The 26,484-nt window shown below is 29.3% G+C and overlaps 1 protein-coding gene across 1 annotated transcript; it reads left to right on the top strand.

Annotated features, from left to right (window-relative positions):
- The first annotated feature begins 15,486 nt into the window (after positions 1–15,486).
- On the top strand, positions 15,487–18,622 carry LOC107905271 (APETALA2-like protein 3). The gene is made up of 10 exons (XM_016831877.2): positions 15,487–16,241; positions 16,378–16,403; positions 16,528–16,558; positions 16,642–16,729; positions 16,825–16,970; positions 17,379–17,423; positions 17,512–17,615; positions 17,709–17,845; positions 17,928–18,044; positions 18,152–18,622. The coding sequence occupies exons 1-10, from the start codon at positions 15,742–15,744 to the stop codon at positions 18,401–18,403; spliced, it is 1,446 nt and encodes a 481-aa protein (XP_016687366.2). The 5' UTR covers positions 15,487–15,741; the 3' UTR covers positions 18,404–18,622.
- Positions 18,623–26,484: the final 7,862 nt, after the last annotated feature.

The raw sequence follows: 26,484 nt of genomic DNA, 5'->3' as shown, positions 1-26,484 counted from the left end.
GTCTACATGCGGTTAGTGTAAAAACAACAATAGTGGTAAAATTAGATTCTGTAATAATATTGTAACGTAAGATAAAAAAATAAATTAAACACACCGTACCAGATCTCACCGTCTATCTAAACCTACCCTAAAATTAATCAATTAAAAATTAATGAAATTAAGGAATGTGGTTATGAAAGCACATGGAGTGGGGTATGTAGAAAAAAGGCACATGCTGCTATTCGCTCCCTCTTTCTTTCGCATCTGCCGAGGACACGTTGCATTTTATTTTTACGTCTTGAAAATGATAATTTTTTTTTAATATAAATATATATAAATAGCCAATTGAGTCTTAGTTTAGATGATGTTAGTATTATTGTCAGTGCAAGAGAGTATGAGTTTAAGTGTGTTAAAACGTATTATTTTTTTATTTAAAAGTTTAAGAGTGTAATTCTCTTTACCATTGGTAAATACTTTTTCGGAAAAGACTTACCGTATCATTTGGTATATAAATTTGACACGTTTTTTTAATGTAATGTTTGGATTATTTTTTAATTAGATAGAATACTTATATTTGACAAAATTTATACATTTTGATACATGAAGATAATAATGTTAATTTTTTAGTACTTAATTCGTATTTTATAATTAATTTAATGAAAATTCATAATTAACTAATAACATGAGTAATTAATTTTCATAAAATTAACCCTAAAATTCGAATTAAATCACAGACATTAAATTGTACGTGACAAAACAAATTCTTAATTAACAATAAATTTATTCTATCAACAAAATATCAAAAAATTCAAACATATTAGCAATTAATTTCTATCAGATCAACCCTAAATTTTGACTTAAACTATGATACCTTTTAATACCAAAACATATAATTTTAATAAAATACATATATTAAATTAAACCAAAATTTAACACAAATATAACATTATAAAAAAATATCAAACTCCGATACTAAATAATATATTAAGCTTTTTAGGAAATTCCCCAAATAACAATATTTATTCTTCAATTTGAGTAAAATAAATTTATTTTAAGTATTTATATAAATTATTGAGTTTAGGGCATAGATTCGGGTGGACCCATTAGGTTTCGGGTTATACCCACAATGTATGGGACAGGTGGAGCCATTTTAAAAAGTGGGCGACGTGTACGGATGCTGCCCTTTCAAACCTAAGACAATGCCCAAGTATTTCTATTATTGTTATTATTGTTGTTATTATTTTCTTTTTTTTGATTTTTTTTTCGTTTTATTCATTTAAACAAGACACAGATATTTTGTTAATTTCGAAAAATAGTAAAAAAGAATTTGTGAGTTTTTGGAAATTGATTAATAAAATGATTGGAATAATTTTAAACAAAATTAATTATTAAAAACATAAATGAGATATAATTTAAATTTAAATAATTCTAAATATTAAGTTTTTATTTTTTGAAAATTTTAAAATAATAATTCTATCAATTTCAATTGCATAAATCATTATATATATATATTTTTTAAATACTATTATTAATAGGAATTATGAACAACAATAATATAAACGATAAATAAATTGTTACAAATTAATATACAAATGTCATGTCTATAAAATAATCTCAAAAAAAAAGAGAAAGACAATTTGAAAGTAACTGCGACATTGAAATAATTCAAAAATTAATCAGATATGTATCAACTTGATTAAATCGCTGAAATTTGCATCCTAGCATCGCCATCATCAAATCAACCCAATCTACAAAAAAAAAAGTCAAAAACCTTAAGAGACCTATTGTATCAGTGATGCACAAAAGGACAAATCTCATGTGATTTATCTTTGTCCTCGTCATCTCAAATTTATCAATGACATCGTTGCAATGATGTATCATTATAAAGCCCTTCGAGAATGGTTCCTAATAGATACGACAAACCCTTATATTGGCAAATCGCGTCTAAAAACGAGAACATGACTAAAAATTAAAAGTATAAATAAAGTCAAATTGCTTTCAAAGAAAACAAATTGGAAAAAATAAAAATCACGAAAAATGTGTACAAAATAAAATCACGAAACTCTGGACAAAACCAATGTAATGTGGACTGAAATTAAAAAGAGAATAAAACTATGAATAAAGAATTTTTTTTGAAGAAACTGCGACTACCAACCAACCCAAAGGCTTGCGGCATTGTCGTCGAAGCAAAGGTTTAATTTTAAAAATTGAGCCACTAGGATTTTTTTATGAAAAGAAAAGAGATGATCTATTAAAAGGGAGAATATTTCATGCATCATCAATGAATAATAACATGACATATATTCATTAAATAAAATAAATAATAGTTTGAAGAGCTTATAAATAAATACTAATAACTTTATTTAAACATAATTAAATAATAATTACTTATAAATAAATGTTAAAGCCTTAAACCCTAAACTCGATATCTTAACCATTTAAACTCGATACCCTAAATTTGAGAGTTATTAATATTTATTTATAATTATTATGATTATTTAATTATGCTTAAAAAAAGTTATTCATGAGAATTATTGAGACATGACAATCTCATACTACCTTAGCAAGGAAAATATCAAAAACGGACCAAATAGTACTATGTTTGGCAACAACTGTCATATAATAGACACTACCATACGAAAAGACCTTTCCTTATTATTCCCCAACACATGATGTATGAAAGATCTCTCTCTTCTCGTCACTTAAGTCTTTCACCTACTTACTTTGCCCTCTCCTGTCTCCTCCTCCTCCTACTTTTCCTCTCTCGATTCTTCCGTCTCTCCGTTTATCACAGATAAACTAATTTCATAACCACTACTATCATTACCTTCTTATATCCTCCTTATTGAATTTCAGTATCAACAATAATTTGATTGTCTACATGAAAAATCTCAAACTTACAAAAACCTACTCATATAAACATTTATTATTTTATGTGGTATAAATGTTAAAATTAAATCCTTACAGCTTGTTTGGTTGGGTGTATTGGCATAGCCAATACACCTCTAATCAGTGGGTCCCACTTAATACCCCTTTAATACTTTGTTTGGTTGAGGGTATTCTTATTACAGGTCTAATCCAATACTGACCTAATCCTCAAAATTCACGGATTTGTAATCTCACCCTTTTGCTCAGTTTAGCTGCTGTTTCAGATTACCCTCCATGTTTTACCCCCGATTGGCTTCCCCTTTTATTTTGTTTCTTCCTTCTGTTTCAGTTTAGCTACTTCACAACTTAGCCGTTCCTTCTATTTCTTCTTTCTGTTTCAGTTTAGCTGTTCCTTCTATTTCTTCCTTCTGTTTCAGTTTAGCTGCTTCACAACCTTTTCTTTTCTTTTTCTTTACAACACAATTTACAACGGTGGTAAAGAGTGCGTTGCAGGCGATCCGTGAGAGGGGTCTTCGCAGTTTCTTAAGGGAGCTCAAGGATGATGGCTTCACGTTCGTAGTTCCACTCTCTTCCTTTCTTTTGTTATTTCGATTTCTTATAATTTCTATTGTTTCTTCGATTCAAAAAATGGATAACCCACCTTATTTACTGATTTTTTTCCCTTTCCTTTCCTTCAGGAAATGCTTCTTCGATGGAAACCTTCTGTAAGTCTAATTCTGTCTCTTATTAATAATTTCCAACTCCTTTTTTCTTAATTGGAAATTTATCATTTCTTTACAAAATGGAATTAGGAGGTTACTGAAATTGAAATTTTAATAAATTTTAATTAGAATCAATAGAATCCGACTGGAATATCTATTGGATTTAGCAGTATGATTATTTTTATTTTACTTTATTTTCATGAGATTTGGATAAATAGAAAAAGAGAAACTTTAACTATCCTTTAAATTTAAGCTTACCAAGAAGAATTAGAGACTTGAATGTAAATCCGCTTGATTTGGGGAGAAATAATGGAAGCTAGGAAGATTATCCAGCTTCAGTGAGATGTTTCTGATTTAAAGATTCTAAATTACAGCTTGCATAGATGCAGTGGCTGCTGGGAAAGGAAAAGGGGGAACTGATTTTATAATTAGAAACTGATTCACCGATAAACCATGTGAATAGTTTAGCTCCTAAACCATGTGAATACTTTAGCAATGCCTTTTTGCTTCTAGCTCTAACAGCTCATTCACTCTTCATTTTCACATCATTTACAAATTTTGAACACCACCACAACTTTGCAGCACCCGCAATATACATTACGGCCATGACCACATTGTCGTCGTCTTAGTTAGTGTACACAACCTTGAAATATCGCTCCATACTGAACAAGAAAATTTTGAGTTCTTTTCATCCCTTGCTCCTTTATAGTTTCACAGTTCTGGCACCTTGGCGCGCTTACCTTTATCTATTGTGCAATAACTCGTTCGTCTCACAGCCATTTGAAGCACATTCACTTGAGCCTCAAGCTCCTCAAGTCCCTATTTAGTGACGCTTGTAACATCCTTTGCCTCATCACATAGGTTGCTTATCACTTCCTCAGTCCTATGTTTAATGATGCCAATGCCATTCCTTTTCTCATCACCCAAGCTATTCACAGCATTAGATAGCTATTTTTAGGCTATCTCAATTTCCCTCATCTAGTCAGTCATGACCATATGTGCTTTTAAAGCAACCACTGCAGCCTCAAGCTCTTCAATTCTAGTGTGGTCCTCTGACTCACCACCTTAAGTAGCAACCATCACTGTCAACCTTTTATTGTCCTTTCCCACAACTCCCATAATATCTCCTCTCTCTCTCTCGCTGTTCTATATATTATTCATTTTCTAATGTAGAGTAATTAATGCTACTGCTAATATTCTTGAAATTATGGCAAAGTCAAGGGGTGAAAAATGGTTAGATATAAACAGTAGTGTGATTGAGGAAGACTAGTAGAGGATTTGAAGAGTGAGTGGTCATTTAAGGTATAATCTATATTTGTAGCATGTAGAGTTCAATAAAAAGTAGAGCCCTGTCTTTATTAGACATATTAAATAATGTGAGAAAATTTAAAAGAAAAAGTCACTGACTATAATACATTATACAGTATAAGCTCCCTTATAAATTCCTTATCAGTAATCTAATCTGTTCTATTTTTTTATTGAATTTTGCAGTTTTTTTTCCTTCCATTTTCTTTAAATTATTTATTCTATTTTCAGAATTTGCTGCTTTTGTAAGTTTAATTTTTTTTATCTTCGTTTCCATGGGTAGGTTGGGGGGTTAGTGGAATAATTATATACTGAACCTCAATCCATACAAAATCAAACATTAGAACACAATGTAACATAGTTTACCAAATGAAATGTAAAGCTAACAAGCTTTTAATCCAATTTTGCAATTAAAATTAGCATCTAACAGGGCTCTGTTTGTAAAATAATAATAATAATGAAATTTGGTGGCTGGTTGTTGAAGTAGTAATGAATACTTCTCTAACCATTTCAGGACCTTTTCTCACCAAACTTTTTACCATAAATCCTTCATTATTTGCTACTTTCAACTAATTTCTGAATATTTTTTTTTGTTTATAATAAAGGCTATGTTTTCTGAACTTAGGAGTGATTTCGAATGTGTTTGATACGAATTTATTCAATATTTTCTTTTATGTTTTTCCATAACTTCTTTTGCTGAAGATTACCATTTTTTTTGACAGGGAGCGTTATAGTAATAACATATCTGGTATAATCCCAGAGGATCTTGGAATACTTTAACCGGGCACATTCCATCTACTCTAGGCAAGCTTCAAAAGCTTCGATTCCTGTAAGAGTACATTTTTTGAGGTTAATTTACTTAATTTCTTTGCCCTCTTGCTTTCTAGTCATGTGTATATTGCTAGCTGAACTGGATAAGTAAATTGTGTCTAAGAACATAAGAACAATTAATATCCCGAAATGCTTGGCTAAAATTAAAAGGAAAAAAATAAAAGGGGTTCATTACTCTTTAACCACTTTTTATTTTAGAAATGTACTTAATTAAATCCTGGTGCTAAGAACAAGCTTTGGCAAACCTTTGAAAGGCCCTTCAAAACCTGCTTTTGAATGCCACTCCAGATTTTATTTACAGAGTAAGGAGCAGTAGATGCCCAAAAGTGGCGTGTATATCTGTTGTCACGATCAAAAATGAAAAATCTACAATGGTGTTGTTTTTGCATTTCTGGACATTGTTTTGGCTGTGAGAATGCTTTATAATTGCTAGCTGAACTGGATATCGAAATTGTATTTTTACTAAGAATGTATGTCCTTATTTATAATTTTTTCTAAACATAGTTGAAGAAGTAATTCATGCTACAATTTCTACGCTTTTTCTTCTTCTATTTTTATTATTGAAATTGTATTTTTATTTTAATATGGTGCAGTCCCAACCTCCCTTGCTTGCTTCGCCTCCGGCCACTTGTATTCACTGAGCCTCTTGTATTCACTGAGTCACTGTAAGTTTTTTTGCAATTAAATTATTTGATTTTTTATACTGTTACTGAGATTATTTGCATGATTTTGGTGAATTTTTCGCATTCTTTTATCATGTGGTTCATGAGTAGCCTATAAAACTAGCGTGAAACATAAGAAGATTTCAGATGAATGGATCCTTTTCCTAAATATGCAGCTTACTTTTCCTAAAGATTTCAGATTTCAGATATGAACATAGATGTTATTCTCTCAAGTTCCAATTTCGATGCTTATATAATTGTTATTAAATTAATAATATTCAAATTCCTTGTTTAATTCAAATTGATTATAATATTATTTTAAATAAATTATCAAATTATAAAATGACACTCAATTGACATAATTATTCATAAAGAGTTTGTTCCTTTTTCAAATGCGCTTAATGTTAATTACTCATGTTTTTGTTGCATCAACGGGGAAAATGTTCTAAAAATTAAAATTGATAAAATCTTACTGAAGATTAACAACATCTCAACAAAAATTTAATGAATTATCTATTTTATTAATTGAAAAAGATATCTTATACGATATTTATTTTAAAAAATTTGCTACTCTAAAGTGTGAGGGGATTGATACTAAGTTCTAATTTTAATATGGTGCAGTAATGGCCCGTCTGCCTTTAATTGCACTACGTGAGAGGCGTAGAAGAATTGGTATTGCATTGACACTATGGTTGGAAATCTGTAGAATTGCGATTTGGTTCTTATTTAGAATGGGTGCCAGCCTTAGCCTACAGACTTATAGACCAAGGATTAGGTCTTATACCTTAGATTTTTATGCAAAACGGGATTATGTGAAAAGGCTTGTATATGCTAGTGATGAGACTTGTATTGAACAAGTTAGGATGAATAGAACTGTCTTTTTTAAACTATGTGAGATGTTAGAATCGATAGGGGGATTGAAGTCGTCAAGAAACATGCTTGTTGATGAGCAAGTAGCAATGTTTTTACATATCATATCCCATCACCTGAAAAATCGAGTTATCAAGCATCACTTTAGAAGGTCCGGGGAAACTGTAAGCAGAGCTTTTCATAGTGTTTTAAATGCTGTCATACGCTTACAAGATGTCTTATTTAAAAAGCCGGAGCCAATTACAGCCGATTCTTCTGACACAAGGTGGAAATGGTTTAAGGTATTAGACTGAGTTTTATATATAGCTTGTACGACATTTAGTTGACTAAAAATGACATAATTATTCTAACTCAAGGTTTTATATCATGTGATATAGAATTGCTTAGGTGCTCTTGATGGAACCCACATCAAGATTAGGGTGCCAACAGTTGATAAACCTAGATATCGAACCCGAAAAGGTGACATAGCAACAAATATGCTAGGTGTTTGTACACCTGAGATGCAATTTGTGTATGTTCTTCCTGGTTGGGAAGGTTCAGTTGCCGATGGACGGGTGCTTCGAGATGCCATTAGTAGAAGATATGGACTAAAAGTTCCTCGTGGTACAGTGTATAGTTAGAGGAATTTGAATTATTCATTGAGATCAAACTTTGTTTGCTGAATTAATCATTTTTAAAAAAATTATTTTATAGGTTGTTATTATCTAGTTGATGCTGGATACACAAATTGTGAGGGATTTCTTGCACCATTTAGAGGACAGCGATATCATTTGAACGAGTGGCGTCAGGGTTATCAGCCAAGTTCTCCGCAAGAGTTTTTTAATATGAAACATGCCTCAGCACGTAATGTCATTGAAAGATGCTTTGGCTTATTAAAACTTAGATGGGGAATACTTAGGAGTCCATCGTTTTATCCTGTAAGGGTGCACAATAGAATTATTATTGCATGTTGTTTGCTCCATAATTTTATTCGAACCCATATGAGTATTGATCCCATTGAAGCGGAGGTGGGAGAAGGATTACCTACTAATGTGGTGGATGACGATGAACCGAATATCACAAATATTCATCCATCGGATGCTTGGGCAACTTGGAGGATGGAACTAGCCAACCAAATGTTCGATGAATGGCAAACATCTAGAAATTAGTTAGGTTTAGGGACAAATTGAGTTTGAATTGATTTGTTGATGTTATTTTATGTATCTAGTTTATGAAACTTTGGTGGTCTTTGATTAAAATTCTGTATTGTACTAAACTTTGTTGAATTATAATTTAATTATCTTTTCATTCAGCATGTGTTATAAATTTAAAATTAGTATTGAACTACCGATATAATATTATAAATTGTTCACCTTTTGATTCATGATATTCAAAATAGTAAATAATGTTAATTTGTTTTTTTTCTTAAGAACAATATGTCAGGTGTTCCACCAACGGGTGCTTCTTCTCAAGCTTCTCGAGGAAGCAAGAGAAAATGGGTTCCAGAAGAGGATGCAGCCTTGGTTTCTTGCATGGTGGATTTGCACAATGTAGGAACATTTAATGCTGATACCGGATTCAAAGCCAGTTATTTGAACGAGCTAGAGAAAATGCTAGAAAAGGCTTTACCAGGAGCAATGTTGAAGGCGAGACCAAATATTGAATCTCGGATTAGGTGCTTAAAAAGGGAATGGTCAGTCGTCTACGACATGCTTAATGGTCAAAACAACAGCGGTTTTGGTTGGGACGAGCATAGGCAGCTCGTTGTTGCTGAAGATGCAGTTTGGGAATCCTATGTTAAGGTAAAATGTATTTCAAGTATTTATTTGCTTTTTTACAAAACTTATAACTAATATGATTTCCTCGTTTTTTTCAGAGTCACAAAGAAGCCTCTCAGTTCAGACATCGTTCTTTCCCTTACTACAACCAGCTTACTGCCATATACGCAAGAGATCGGGCGACTGGGAAAGACGCTCAAACAGCTGCTGATGTTCTTGAAGAAATACATGTTGAGGATGATCGTACTACAGATATGAATGAAGAGAGAAACACATTCTATGACTGCGAAGCTGACGTCTCTTTAGACGACATGGATGTTTCCGGTATGGATCCGCGAGGAGATAGAGATCAAGGGGGTTCCTCATCTTCAAACAAGAGAAAAAAGAAATATGATGCTCGTGATAATGTGTATGCTTCATTTGAGGAGGCTGCCACCTTGTTGGGGGAAAAAATCCAGGCCGTTGGCGATAGAATCAGTATGAGTATTGCCTCCGAGGTGGTAGTTCAGCAGAAGTCTGAAGAAAAGATGGAAGAGAAAGCTTCAAATTTATATTCAGCCTTATGGTCAATTGAAGGTTTAACCGACGATCAGCGGTATGATGCTTTGAGTAAAATTCCCGATCATCCAACTCAAATGATCGTTTTCTTCAGTTTACCTTCTGTTGCCCGATTGGAATGGGTCAGAAGATTTCTTTCTCACCATTAAATATCAATGTTCAAACTTTTTGATGTTGTAAAACTTTTGAACATATTGATTATGATGTACAATTTCATTTTCATCTAACTTTTTCTTAGTATAAGTTAATTATGTTTATGCAGAATATAATTTTCAAGTTATATATTTAATAATAATTATGTTAATTTATATTTTACAGTATCATATATTATGATTTGAGTAAATTAATATAAGAATATTAATTATTAAGAATTTTATTAAATTATATAGTTTAATTAAAATATATTTAATAATAATTATGTTAATTTATATTTTACAGTATCATATATTATGATTTGAGTAAATTAATATAAGAATATTAATTATTAAGAATTTTATTAAATTATATAGTTTAATTAAAATATATTTAATAATAATTATGTTAATTTATATTTTACAGTATCATATATTATGATTTGAGTAAATTAATATAAGAATATTAATTATTAAGAATTTCATTAAATTATATAGTTTAATTAAAATATATTTAATAATAATGATGTTAATTTATATTTTACAGTATCATATATTATGATTTGAGTAAATTAATATAAGAATATTAATTATTAAGAATTTCATTAAATTATATATTTTAATTAAAATATATTTAATAATAATTATGTTAATTTATATTTTACAGTATCATATATTATGATTTGAGTAAATTAATATAAGAATATTAATTATTAAGAATTTTATTAAATTATATAGTTTAATTAAAATATATTTAATAATAATTATGTTAATTTATATTTTACAGTATCATATATTATGATTTGAGTAAATTAATATAAGAATATTAATTATTAAGAATTTCATTAAATTATATATTTTAATTAAAATATATTTAATAATAATTATGTTAATTTATATTTTACAGTATCATATATTATGATTTGAGTAAATTAATATAAGAATATTAATTATTAAGAATTTCATTAAATTATATATTTTAATTAAAATATATTTAATAATAATTATGTTAATTTATATTTTACAGTATCATATATTATGATTTGAGTAAATTAATATAAGAATATTAATTATTAAGAATTTCATTAAATTATATATTTTAATTAAAATATATTTAATAATAATTATGTTAATTTATATTTTACAGTATCATATATTATGATTTGAGTAAATTAATATAAGAATATTAATTATTAAGAATTTCATTAAATTATATATTTTAATTAAAATATATTTAATAATAATTATGTTAATTTATATTTTACAGTATCATATATTATGATTTGAGTAAATTAATATAAGAATATTAATTATTAAGAATTTCATTAAATTATATATTTTAATTAAAATATATTTAATAATAATTATGTTAATTTATATTTTACAGTATCATATATTATGATTTGAGTAAATTAATATAAGAATATTAATTATTAAGAATTTCATTAAATTATATATTTTAATTAAAATATATTTAATAATAATTATGTTAATTTATATTTTACAGTATCATATATTATGATTTGAGTAAATTAATATAAGAATATTAATTATTAAGAATTTCATTAAATTATATATTTTAATTAAAATATATTTAATAATAATTATGTTAATTTATATTTTACAGTATCATATATTATGATTTGAGTAAATTAATATAAGAATATTAATTATTAAGAATTTCATTAAATTATATATTTTAATTAAAATATATTTAATAATAATTATGTTAATTTATATTTTACAGTATCATATATTATGATTTGAGTAAATTAATATAAGAATATTAATTATTAAGAATTTTATTAAATTATATAGTTTAATTAAAATATATTTAATAATAATTATGTTAATTTATATTTTACAGTATCATATATTATGATTTCAGTAAATTAATATAAGAATATTAATTATTAAGAATTTCATTAAATTATATATTTTAATTAAAATATATTTAATAATAATTATGTTAATTTATATTTTACAGTATCATATATTATGATTTGAGTAAATTAATATAAGAATATTAATTATTAAGAATTTCATTAAATTATATATTTTAATTAAAATATATTTAATAATAATTATGTTAATTTATATTTTACAGTATCATATATTATGATTTGAGTAAATTAATATAAGAATATTAATTATTAAGAATTTTATTAAATTATATAGTTTAATTAAAATATATTTAATAATAATTATGTTAATTTATATTTTACAGTATCATATATTATGATTTGAGTAAATTAATGTAAGAATATTAATTATTAAGAATTTCATTAAATTATATATTTTAATTAAAATATATTTAATAATAATTATGTTAATTTATATTTTACAGTATCATATATTATGATTTGAGTAAATTAATATAAGAATATTAATTATTAAGAATTTCATTAAATTATATATTTTAATTAAAATATATTTAATAATAATTATGTTAATTTATATTTTACAGTATCATATATTATGATTTGAGTAAATTAATATAAGAATATTAATTATTAAGAATTTCATTAAATTATATATTTTAATTAAAATATATTTAATAATAATTATGTTAATTTATATTTTACAGTATCATATATTATGATTTGAGTAAATTAATATAAGAATATTAATTATTAAGAATTTCATTAAATTATATATTTTAATTAAAATATATTTAATAATAATTATGTTAATTTATATTTTACAGTATCATATATTATGATTTGAGTAAATTAATATAAGAATATTAATTATTAAGAATTTCATTAAATTATATATTTTAATTAAAATATATTTAATAATAATTATGTTAATTTATATTTTACAGTATCATATATTATGATTTGAGTAAATTAATATAAGAATATTAATTATTAAGAATTTTATTAAATTATATAGTTTAATTAAAATATATTTAATAATAATTATGTTAATTTATATTTTACAGTATCATATATTATGATTTCAGTAAATTAATATAAGAATATTAATTATTAAGAAATTTATTAAATTATATATTTTAATTAAAATATATTTAATAATAATTATGTTTAAATATGATTAAATTATTTATTATTGATAATAATAATCTTATTATAATTTAAATAACAATAACAATAATCATTTACCAAAATAAATTTATGCTAAGGGTATTCTAGTCATTTTAGTTTTTTCCATTATGCTATTACACCTCTATTCCATTCAACCAAACACAAGATTACTATTACGCCTCTATTCCATTACATTCAACCAAACAGTGGATTAGCTATTACACCTCTAATCCCAATACACCTCTAATCCAATACGCCTCTAATCCAATACAGCGAACCAAACGTGCCCTTAATATCTACGCCCCTACCCTCGATTATATACATAAAAATAACATGCAAAACTATAATAAATGCTAACGTCTATGTTTTAATGAGGTTAGGCTTATACAATAAATATACTTAAATGAAAAATAAATTTAATTTAAATTTTGGAATTGATTTATTATTTGAATTCCTAAAATGTAGTAAATAATATAAATTTAAAAAATTAAAAAATTAAAAATCATAACATATAATAAATTCAATATTTAAATTTGAATCTATTATTTACAAAAACAAATTACCATTAATATTCACATATATTTTGAACTCGTGGGTATCTTATTTGAACTCACTCTTTATTATCATAAAATTTAGCTACTTTTTATTCGATATGTTTTGATATACGATTATCACATTAAACTTTAGTTAAATTTAATGTCGAGTTAAGTTAAACCTTTAAGTCGAAGACTTAAAGTTTTGTTGACAAAAGGTGACCCCCCAAATCTAGAAGGCTCAAGCTTGAGTTTATAATGTGTGGGTTTCTTTCTCACTATGCATATGTCTTATATGGGTTCTGTTTTTTTTTTTTCTTCCGATTCTCCGCATGTTGTGTATCGTTTGTTGATTCTACATAACATTGTAGTTTATCATACATGTAGTTGTACTTGTTCTTACAATTTATATTATATCTTGTACCATGTCTTGTACTAGTGAAACTTAAAAAAAAAAGCACCTAATTATATTTATTTTTCTTTTAAATTTACTACTTAAATTATAAAATATTTTAAAATGATTGTCTAATTATATTTTTTTCGTTATCTAACTATAAAAAATTACGAAGTGATTATTTCTTTCTATCATCAATTGACTACCATAAAAACGAAAACATCTAAAAATTAATAATAATTGGATGATAAAAAATAAACTAAAAATTTCGATGATAATTTTCTAATTTTTTATAATTAAATAAAATTAATTTAATATCAAAATTTTTACTGCTGGATCCAACAAAAATAATAATATATGGAAGGTTGAATCATGGCCGTTGAAAACCTAAGAGGAAACGAAGTAGATGAAGGACACTTGTCGAATAAGGGGCAGGCGGTGGAGTGTGGGGCCGTGGGGGACGGTTTCTATAGCAATAGTGGCTTAGCCTAGGCCTAGTGATTGTCTAGTCACACTCGTTTTCCTTCTTTTATTTCCTTTTTTTTTTTTAAATATTTTTTTTCTTAAATCTCTTTCTTTCTTCCTGACAATTCTTGCATTTCGATATTAATGCAATCCAAGTGAAAAATAAATAATCATTACTTTTATTTTTTTACAATAAAAATTAGTTTCAAATTTTAAAATATTTTTTAATTTCTTAATGTATTTATCGAATCGAGCCTAATAATTAATCATCCGTATCTTATAGGTCCATTAAAGGGTAAATACTAATTATAAGTTTTAAAGTTGCTTCATACCCAATATAAAAATTAAACTATCGACTATTGATTAAGGTACGAGAGACTCTTATCATCTCATATAACTCTTGAAATTAAATTTCACATTACTCATATCAATTAGCCATTTGATAATTTTAACTGTCGATTTAGGCTGTAAATGAAAGCATATGTTATTTTGAATTTATTAATATTTTTTAAAAATATATTTCATATTTACCTGTATTACATGCATCCAATATGTTTACATTCAAATATAGATATTATTATTATTAATTGTGTTCATTAAAATTTAATTTTATAAAATTTAAAAATAATTAAATGAAAAAAATATTAAAATTTATTTTAAAATAATAAAATTATATATTAATCCGTAAAAATCAATGACACATCATGGACTGAAAAGGGCCGAAACAAATAAAATAAGTCAAAAAATTAATCAAAATGGAAATTAAACTATTTAGTATCGGTCTAAAATATGATTTACACGTGTCAAACTTAACATTTAACACTTTATCGATTAGGACTTAGTTTAGTTGAACTATTCAAAAGTCTTTATTTAAGTCGTCAGATTGGTAAAATTGTTGCTATATGGATTTCTCTATTCGCATTGTTTGCATCAATCAAAATCTCTCATTCTCTTTCTTTTCCACAGTTTAGTTTTTTCTTCGACACTAACTATCATATTGATAAATTTAAACTTTTACTCATTGATGGGTATTAATCTATTGTATCAATCGTTGAATCGATACTTAAAGTTGTAGGGTCAAACTTAAGAAAAAAACTTAACAGCTCGATAATTTAAATAATTTTTTTGAATAATTTAATTATAATTTTATAATTTTTGGAAGTTTTAAGTTATTAATAATTTATTAAACCCTAAAAAAACACTTGTCTTATAACGAATTTCAAAAGAAAAAGCAACAATGGAGTAGGATTTTGATTTTTGATTTTGTAATATAATTTAGAAAAAAAGAAAAAGAAAAGGATGATCAAAAATGGCAAAATAGGTAGCTATTTGTTCCCTCTTACGTCCCATCGTTCCCTTTTGAGGGACCCCTCTGGCGTCCCTTCTCCTTTTTCTCTTTGTTGCTTGCTTCATCTTTCACCTTCCTTCACAAATCACAAGCCATTTGTTAAAAAAAAGAGAGAGCCTAAAATGAATCCTTCCATAGCTTTCCTTTGATATATCCTCCTCCTTCTTCAAACCCACACTTCATTTCTTCTTTACACTTCATATTTTCCATTATTTTTGACTCTTTTGAATCCTTTCTTTGTTTTCCCCATTTATTTAAAGCTTTAGTTATGGTGCTGGATCTTAACTTGACTGTTATTTCCGATGTTGATGACAATTCAATGGCCGGAGTTTTTTCCGGTTATAATAACAACCAAATGGATAGTTCCGGCGGGAGCTTTGGTTCCTCCGTTGTCAACGCCGACACAGCGACAACCGCTGGGGACGATGACTCCTCTTCCAACGCGGCTGCCACCGACACTTTCGGTTACTCCTTCGACATCCTCAAAGCCAGCCGAGAAGAAGAACTGGATAAATACAACAACCGGACAACCATCCCGCTTTTCCCGGTCGACGTTGAAGGAAATGGCTGGAAGTCAACGGGATGGCTGGATCTCGCCGGCTCCGGCGAAGTAGCCGCGGAGCAGAGGATCGTACCCCATCAGCATCAACAGCAAGTTCAGCTAAGGCAACAAGTGAAGAAGAGTCGACGTGGTCCCCGTTCTAGAAGCTCTCAATATCGTGGCGTCACGTTTTATCGTAGAACTGGACGATGGGAATCTCATATTTGGTAAATTTATATATACATGTGTGTATACATACATACACACATACATATATGCGGTATTATTAGCTCATTTTGCTTAATTATACTGTTTAAACTTTTTTTTTCCTCATTGGGTTTTTTTGTCCTTCTAAAAATGCAGGGATTGTGGGAAACAAGTGTACTTGGGTGAGGAGAATTCGATCCATTATTCTCAATATATATATATTTTTTGCTTTTTTTGAAGCTTTGAAAATGATGGGTTTTAAATTTTAAATCTTTAAAAAATCTGGGTTGTTGTTTATTTCTACAGGTGGGTTTGATACAGCACATGCTGCGGCAAGGTAAATTTTTCTTCTCATATTTTGGTCATATATTTTTGAAATTTTGGGTTTTTTTTTTAAAATTTTATTTTGATTTTTAACAGAGCATATGATCGAGCAGCAATCAAGTTTCGAGGAACCGATGCTGATATTAATTTTAACGTTAGTGATTATGATGATGATATTAAACAGGTTAGGGATTTAAATGTGATTAAATGAACTTAATTTATGCCTTCTGAAATAATACTTTTAAATTTCAATTGAATGATTCATTTTTGTTTTTGTAGATGAGTAATTTCACAAAAGAAGAATTTGTGCATATCCTGCGTAGGCAGAGCACTGGTTTTTCAAGAGGAAGTTCAAAATACAGGGGCGTTACGTTGCACAAATGCGGCCGATGGGAGGCTCGAATGGGGCAACTTCTTGGCAAGAAGTAAGCTTCATTTTGCTAATTTATGACCTTAATTTCATTTAGTTAGTGTTGATCTTTAATTATGTTTATTATATATACTTTGGTATATATAAAGTCCGAGCACTCAAAATTTTGTTATATATAAAATCTTTGGTAGAATATGAATATGGTGTATTGTATCGAGCATTATCCTCTGAATATGCGAGAGAAACTTGAAAAAAGTTTTGAGTGTACCCATGTTGCATGCATAGGCATATCAGATGCTCGTTATTAGAATCGTTCGGTTTAACCTAAACAGTCTAAAATGGTATTAGTGTTTTGGTCGATATGTTGTTTTAAGTGGTGACATTAAACTAAGAAGTTGAATTATGAATTGGTAACTGTTGGAAACTTGGTTTTGATTGGTTTATCATAATTCTTTTCTTGCAGGTATATATATCTTGGGCTATTTGATAGTGAAATAGAAGCCGCAAGGTGTGTAGATCATAAATTTTCTTGTAATAGTACCAATTTTTTTATTTCTCAACCAGCTCGATATATGTTGTTCTTGTTTGAATATCAGGGCTTATGATAAGGCTGCTATAAAATGTAATGGAAGAGAAGCGGTCACCAACTTTGAGCCAAGCACCTACGAGGGGGAACTAATCTCCGAATCTGAAAACGGAGGTACTTTTTTGTTTTGAGAATTGTCATCTTCAATCTGCATATATTTTAAACAATTTTTTAGTGTCCTCTAAATTGTTGGTCCTCTTGTTACAGACCAGAATCGAGTTCTTGACTTGAACTTGGGCATAGCACCCCCTTGTACGTCCAATCTCCAAAAGGAGAATGAAAATTCAAGCAACTTTCCTTTCCAGCACAGCTATGATGGCTTGCCTGTTGCGAGTGGAGCAAGGGTAATGTTGATTACATCCTTCAAATTTATTTCAGTTCATTGATTGAAGGATGCATTTGGTTGCTTATATTCGCCCGTTTCAGTTCGAGAACTCTGCTTCGGCAACAATGAGAGTTCAACCTAGTCTTGGCCAAGCAACAGCATTCAAGCACGTTCCGAATTGGAATGTTGCAAACCCCAGTTTCTTTCCAGTTTATAGGGTATAAGCTCCACATCTCTTTGGTTAACCCCTAATTTGCAAAACTATTTCCTACCTGTAGTTCGAAATAACGGTGTCGGTTGACGGTTTTTATTTATTTATTTACAGGAAAGAGCAATAGAGAAGAGGATAGAAGTAGATTCCACACCATGGCAAATCCAAGGTCCTTATGGTGGAACAAAAGAAATGTCACTCTTCCCTAGTGCAGCATCATCAGGATTCTCATCTTCAATAATTACTTCACCATCAGCTGCTGCTGGCCAACTCCGAGTTCCCAACGCAACTTTCCTCCAACACCATTTCCCCCCGGTGATCATGAACCCGAGCACCCCCCATTTCTACTGCAGAACCGAAAGGTAGCTGATTACCATGCCACCCCCATCTTATATTATCTGTAGGCAAATCGATGAAAAAAAGAATTCGAGGGCGTACCGAAATGCCGGTATATAAGAAGGTTGGGCTAGGCTACTTGACTGATCATATTTATTGTTAGTAAAGCTCATCAAAGCTACTAAGCTAATGTATTATATGTGGTTGAAATGAACAACATTTGGTCAATTAATTAGACTTGGTTTGAAAGTGACTTCTTGTTTTATGGTTTTTGAAATCTTTGTTTTATGTTACGTGTTGCTAGCAAATATGTTTAGCCTCTTGAGACATGAATGACTGGCAGATAGGGAAAGCAAAATGTTAGGCATAATAGAGAATTTTATTATCATATATCTTAAAATTATATTATATATAAAAAAGGTATTTCCATAATTATCCTCGGATGGGTGGGCCTTTTCGTCTTGGTCTGACTAAAATTCGATTCGATTTGAACAATTAAGTTAGAACCTAATTTTCAATTTGAAAAATAAAATATTTGAGTTCATTGGATTGGGTCGGAACCGTGTAACCGTTTGATTTGGGTTTTTTTGTCATCCCTAATTGATAATTTATGGTCAAATTATGGTTTTATATTCATTAGTTTTTTTTTTAAAACCCCAAAACATTTTTTATTTAAAAGTAAAATTGTAGTTGTTAAATGGGTATTCTTTTAAGCTAAATAAGCAATATACGTTGATTTCTTTTAATTGGTCAAGTAGGTTATTTTTATTTTTATTTGAAGATTTAGAGAAATAGGTCGATTTTAAGAGAGCATGAAAGATCATCAACTTGGGTGTATTTTTTTTTTGGAATTTTCAAAAATTATTTTCAGCTGAACTCGTTTTTCCTTACATGTCAGTAGAAAGTTTGTCCAGTTAAACACACTTTCATATACTCTCCCAAAAATCAACTTATTTCCCTAATTTTAAAAAAAAAACCTATTTTTTAAATTAAATTTTCATTTAGAAAAATTTAAAGTTAACAAAATGATTATTGATATTTAAATATTTTCATAAAATTATATTGATAAATTTAGTCTTTATTTGTTTTTTTTTAAAGTTAAATTTTACATCAATTTTTATTAAAAAGAATTTAAAAAAATGTCGAATTACATTTTAAAACATATCAATATGACTTCATGTTAATTTTTTTAAAATTATAAATTATTTATTAATATAACATATAAGACAAAATAATATCATATATTAACATTAAAAATACACGGATTATTATGTAGTTTGTCAAGTCAACATCTTAAAAAAAACCAATATTTTAGCCAGTATTTTCCAACTCTTTTTTAAAAGTTTATAATCAAATTTAGCCCCTCAAAAATAAGGATGAAATTGAAAAAAAAAAGAAAATATAAAGGTTAGTAGTGAAATTTGTGATTTTAGCATGAGACAAAAAACGCCTGTTTTTCCTATTAGATAAAGGGCCTCTACTTCCATAAGTCAAGCCAGTAAACTGAAACTATTCACAGGTACTTCATTTTAAGAATAATAATTTAAAAAGAAAAGTTGAAAAAAAAAAAGAGAGAAAAATGTGTGCTGTATTGGCAGTGCATCTGCTTTGTTCAAGGAATAGTAGTAGACCATGCAATTGCAAAAATAAAAATGAGTAGTGAGAGGTGAGGGTAAGAGCAGAGCAGCCATGAAAAGGCTGGTGTACCTTTCATTGTAAAGAATAGTTGAGGTGTTTAAAGGCTTTGATTATACCACAAGTGCATCAACATAGTATTGTTGTAATAGTGTGTGTATTTGACAGCTGCTTCGCAAACTTCAAGGGATCTTTGTTTTTTGTTGGGATAATATACAATTTGACCCCTAAAATTGTCTATTTTACCTACATGGTCCCTGAACTTGTATTCCGTCGACTATGTTGGTCTTTCTGCCCTAACACTGTTAGTTTGTATTGACGTGGCGTTTTTAGCTAAGGGTGTTCAAATGGTCTGTTTGGTTAATACCCGAACTGAATTACTCGAAATGTAAAAATTTTTAACTGTTAACCGAACCGAAATATCTCGGTTAATTCAGTCAGTTAACGAAATTAACCGAAATTTATATGTTTTTGCCTTTTGGTTAAAATAAGTATACAACATATAAAAAATACATTGTTGATGTTCATTTTCTTTTATTTAATAGTTCAAAAAATTTTAAATGGAGGTGACAACAACAAATAAGACATTAGAAACACCACATAAGTCTTGAAAATAACAAATATTTCGGTTAATTACTTGGTTTTGAACTAAATTAATTAATAACTAAAATTTTAAAAAACCATTAACCCACCTTCGACCGAACAATTTCAGCCACTGACCGATTAACCGTATTAGATCGGTTCAGTCGGTTAATTCAATTTTAATCGAACTGTGAATTTCCCTATTTCTAGCCAATCTGTTAAGGGAACAACTATCTCAAGGGTTATGGTGTTAGTGCAGAGAGACTAACTTGATTAGCAAAATACCAATTGAGGGAACAACTAGGTCCAAAAAGAAATTAGGGACCAACTAGATACAAATAAATACGTTCAGGGGTCAAATTATATATCAACTGCTTTTTGTTTCTCAGTCATAATAATTCATGCATGAAATACTGCTTCCAACAGTGACTCAGTCGTCCCTGACTTGAAAACAACTGTTGCATCTTCATTTTTTATTGGGCTCTATGTCTAACTCTTTCGTTCTAGGTCTTACCCTTGGGTATTGTACTGATTCAATGGTTCTACAGCTATGGGGGTTTCTCTTGTATCCATGGAATCCTTTTTAGTGTATCATTATCAAGTTTTTGAATATTTTCATCTTGGTTCATAGACACAACCAATGTCAAAACCCAATAAATTATAAGTCTATATTTTTATAATATTAATATTGAAAAAAATAGGATGAAACAATGCGAAGTAATTATGAATATAACCAATATCTACGACTGCAAATATTTGTGGAGTAGAGATACTCGTAGTAATCCTCGCCTCATTCAAGTATATCAAATAAGTATTCGATTGAGTTGAAGCAAATAATTACACTTTTCCATCTTCACAATCATATCCTCTCCTCAAAATGGGTAATTCAAGTTTTTCTATAGGAACACAAATTTGAATCCCGAAAAAATCATTATTGAAAAGGACGATTAAGAATCCTGAAAAGATTAACCGAATTAAAAAATACTAATGTTCAACAAATGATCTGATATTTTCGATAGCTCTCAATAAAAATAGTGGAGAAATAGGGAACAAGAAGCAGTCAAAATGACCCACCACATTCAACATGCCAGCTCTATATGTTGGCATCTGGTTTTGTATAGGCAAACAAATCATTTATGGAGTATTATTGCATTTTTGAAAACCAAGATTAATCATAGGTTTGGTTCATTTCTTTTCATTTCCACTTCCATCATCAAACGTGATAAACATTTATATAAAAGTTGGTTAATATACCACTTTGATCCCTCTTAAATTTTTTTTATAGTAAATTAATCACAACGTTAATCTTCAAAATTTATACGTTCTGTCAAATTCCTCCAAATTGCTTTACCCCTCTACTGGTCTCATTAATATTTTAACAATGAAATTTTTTATTAAAAAATTAAAAATTATATAAAAAATTAAATTTAAATATAATAGAGGGGCGAAAGCTAGAAATTTCATTTAATTTGTCTCTATGCAGATAGGTGTGAGCCATTATTGTTCACTGACAAAGACCCACGTGTTCGACCCGGTTTTGGCAGCAACAACAACAGTGTTATTTCTGCCAAACTTTTTGTGAACTATTCTTTTTTCATCAATTATTCATATATACCGTTCCATGAAAAAGGACCAATAAGTAATACTATATAAGTACTGGTGAAGGGCATCGTCTGCTAGGGGCTTTACTGTTACTTCTTACTACAACATTAAAGCTGTATGGAAACAGGGGAATTCCTGGTTTTAGGGCTTGGGTTTTTGTCTCTTTTGCTGATTCATTTTGGAACTTTGTAGGAGGAGTAAAAGTATGATGGATCTAACAGTAATTAGATTGTATTTTGTCACTTTTTAAAAAATGAGTAAATTAATATTTATATATTAAATTAAAGAGTAAATTAATTATTTTTATTAAAAAATTTATCTATTTGTATTGTTAAAAATTTTAAGATAATGCAACTATTTATAATGTAGAGTTTGTATTTGATATATAATCAAAGTATCCTTGTTGGTACAAGTGTTCAATAAAGAAGAAGATAGAAAGAGGTGGTAGTAGTGATAAGGAGGTCGGTTGGGAGAAGTAAGGCGAAGGGAGCTTAAGGTAGATAAGGAAGATTGTGTGTTGGGTCGAATGCTTAAGGTTGTTGAAAGGAAGAGAAGATCTCATTATTATTGTGTGTTGGGTTGTATATAGGAGGAGGATCCATTTGTTTGGTAGTGTCACAACATTAACAACTTTAAGATACGACGAATGTATAGTTGAGTAGGTAGTAAAACTGTTACACCTTGATTGTTGTCAAGTGTAATACATCATTCTTTTGTTAAGATAATATGAGATTATTAATCTTAGTGTCCTCTTAATAAGTGCGTGACCTAATGAAGAGTCCACTATTTAGCGATGGACCTAATGGGAGATAAAACATGTTGGTGGTTGGTCACCCAGTGACCAGCTGGATGGTGCAAGTTGGAGAGTCATTCGTACTAACTGGAGGGTGCAAGTTTGAGGGTCGTTCGTGAACAGTGGGTGCTTCCAGGTTGCTCCCCGTGACGCCACTTGTCTTGGATGCTTTACTCGTGAATATGCAATTCAGTGGAATATATTTGGGTGACCATACGACAAGATCGAGTGTCGTAAGCCTGCGATATGGCCGAGCCATTATTTATTTTAGCAATCTCCGGGTCACGCACATGTACTAAGATATAGACCACAAGTCTAGAACTAGACTCCATGGGCATTTGCAATTGGCCAACCCATATATATTTTATTTAATATTTATCTTTCATCAAAATGTTAAATATAAATAACTGTAATATATTTTAATATTTACATTATAATATTATATATCTAATTTTTGTATTAAATAAATTACACTTAAAATTCAAAGAAAACTAACATATTATAATATGTAAAGTGAGAAGTTTTGGGGGATATTATTTGTAGTAAAAATAAATGGAAAATTTGGTAAAAGGGGTTTCGTGTATTTAATTTGTTTTTAAGGGGGTTTTGCATTCTTAAATTACAACTTTAAGTCCCTAGGGTTTCAATTTCTTTCAAACTTTGAAATTTAAACTTGAGGATTTACAAATAAGGACCTCCATGCTTTTGATAGTTTGTCAAAATTCTCTAGCACATTATGATAGCTTGGCGACTCCATTAAGGACATAGAAAGTCGAACCATGAACTTAACTTCTGACATTTAGGGTGTTTGTAAATATGTATGATTGTCGATTGAATCTTAATTCAGTTAGTATTGACATTGTTGCCAGTATAAGAGGATATGAGTTTGAGTGCATTAAAGTGCATTATCCTCTTAAAGGTTGAGGAGGGGCTATGAGTAATTCTAGACATTATATAAAAAATCAAAGACTCGACATTGTATCGAAAATTGGACCACCTAAAATCAAACCCTTCCTTTTGAAGCTTGTAGAGGGTGAGGAAAAGGGAACATTATCCTCCATGGCTATCGGTAAACTAATTTGGGTTCCTTTTTGTATTAGAATTAACATTAAGCCAACATATAATAGCTCTTTTAGTTGACTGACCGTAGGATAGAACCATGCCCAAACCTTCGTAGAAAAAAAAACCTTGTAAGCTGCATACATAATTTTTGTTACATGTGTTTATGGTACTGACTTGATTTTTCTTTGTCTCCTCATGCATCATACGTAGTATTTTGTACTCATGTTGAATCTTTGCCATCCCATATGTTAGTCTTTTATTATTTGTCTGTGTATTTCGTGCTTATAATAGATCATCATAAGAATTACTGTGCCATACAATATATATTGATAAGATGTGCTTTGTTACCGTCTTTGCTTTAGTGTAAGCCTATGCGTGTCTTTTGATGGCCATTAAATCTCTATGATTATATTTTGTGTTGCCTATAAGTTTATCAACCTTGTATATAAAAGACTTTTTGTTTTCGTTTTTTTCTCTATAAGTATTGTTCATATGTTCATGCAACCTGTTAGAGATAGTGTGACCCAAATCCCGTCACTTGTTGAAGAAACAAATATAGTGGCAAAATAATGGGATCTATGGGGGCGAGAGGCCGGCACAAGTTGAATCTGTATAGAATTATTCTTCTTCTATTTGACTTTGATTAAAATAAGGTTTTTCAACCTTTAAATAGATGTAGTTGAAACTCCTCCTCCTCTACCCGTGGTTTTTCCCCGAAAAGATTTTCATGTAAAATCTGTGTGTTCTTTTTTTTGTTATCGCTTTGCAATCGTTCTTCCGCCATTATCGACGTTTGTTATAACACATCCATTCTCTTAAGGCATATAGGATAGACTCTTTTCCACATGTATATAGGAACATCACATTATTTATTTTATGCGTCATGCATTCATGGATAGTCTATGATAAAGCTTTAACACCTTTGCAACGACTTGCCATTCATGTTTATAGGGCCAAGTTACATTGGAAAGAAGAAGAACCCTAAGGATTAGAAAAGCCTAATATTTCTGACATAGAGGAAGCCCATAAAATGAATGTGAATGAGGAAAGGTTAAAGGCAATTGAAAGCATGCATTTCTATAGGTCTATAGAGGCAGAAGGTCTGTGCTTGGCTCTTGATGTTGTCGTTCCTTTAGAAATTGAAAAGTATGATGGAACTAGTTTGTATCTTTATAAGAGATGGGAAGAGCTATTCACAACCTCTATTAATTTACCACATTCGGTAGATATTCCATTTGCTCTCATCGAAATTGATTCCACACGTCGTCTTACCACTACACCTAATGAGAAAGGCAACTCGATAGATGGGATCCACGATCAATTCCATTATTCTCTATAAATACTTCCCACAAACTCTTTGTATAATCGCTTCCTAAACTATTCATAGTGTGAATCGTCTTCATCCTATCGTTTCTGTATACTCTCATGGTGCAAATTGCCATTACAAATAAGTATGAAGTGAGAAATTTTGTTTAAGAGGAATCGTGATAAGATTATAAAATTTGAGGGGCCAAAGTTAAAAAAATTGTATTAAAAATGCTTAAATTAAATTATAAGTTTTCAAAAGAGCTAGAATTATATATATTTTTCATTTAATCAAAAGTTAAAAAGAGACTAAATTAATTCTTTTAATTTTTGAGAGGAGCTATAAAACAATTTTCCCATTGAACCTAAAGAGGTCTAGACCCGTACCTGCCTCTTTGGCTACTCACTAGTTACAAGCAACTCCTATTTTTTCATTTGTGTAACGCTACATAACAAGCAACATCAAGATATCTCATCTATCTTCAACATCGAAATATCTCCTGTTTCATAACTGAGACACATCACCTGCCTTCATCTGCTTCAAAACTTATCGGCTTGGATCTTGAAATCCATAAGCACGAAAGCTTGCAGCAGCAGCAAGTTAGGCAAAAACCGTGGCAACCTCGGTATGAAGACATTGCAAGTTTCATGCTGTAATTCCAGCTTTCGAATCGTGAGCAATCATTATATGTTCCCATACGGGACTTGTTGACGTGTTGTTGTTGCTTTAGATTTAATCGCACTTTACATTAGCCATGTGTCTATGGACAATTTTTTTTTTGTCAAAATCAGGGTGTCTATCATCAGTAGCGGTGATCACCCATCACTTTGACCCCGATCAGATATTCTACCGCCATGCCCGGGCCATGACTCAGAGCTTAAAACAATTTAACTCATCCGGAATCCGAACCTGTAATAATTCAAATTTTACGGTTATAGGGAAAGTGAATTTTCGGGTCTCTATTTCTAAAAAAATAGATTCGTAAATATTTATTAATATTTTTAATAAATATTTACGAAGTCAATTGAGTGGTTAATTAGACTTTAATTAAGTAAATTTAGCTTAATTAAGAGTAATTAGTGGAAAGGATTAAATTGAATTAAGTGTGAAAGTTTAATTATAGAATAAAAA

Source organism: Gossypium hirsutum, chromosome A01, assembly GCF_007990345.1.
Source record: "Gossypium hirsutum isolate 1008001.06 chromosome A01, Gossypium_hirsutum_v2.1, whole genome shotgun sequence".
NCBI lineage: Eukaryota > Viridiplantae > Streptophyta > Magnoliopsida > Malvales > Malvaceae > Gossypium > Gossypium hirsutum.
Note: the sequence above shows the minus strand (reverse complement) of the source record. Positions and strands in the feature narration are given on the sequence as shown.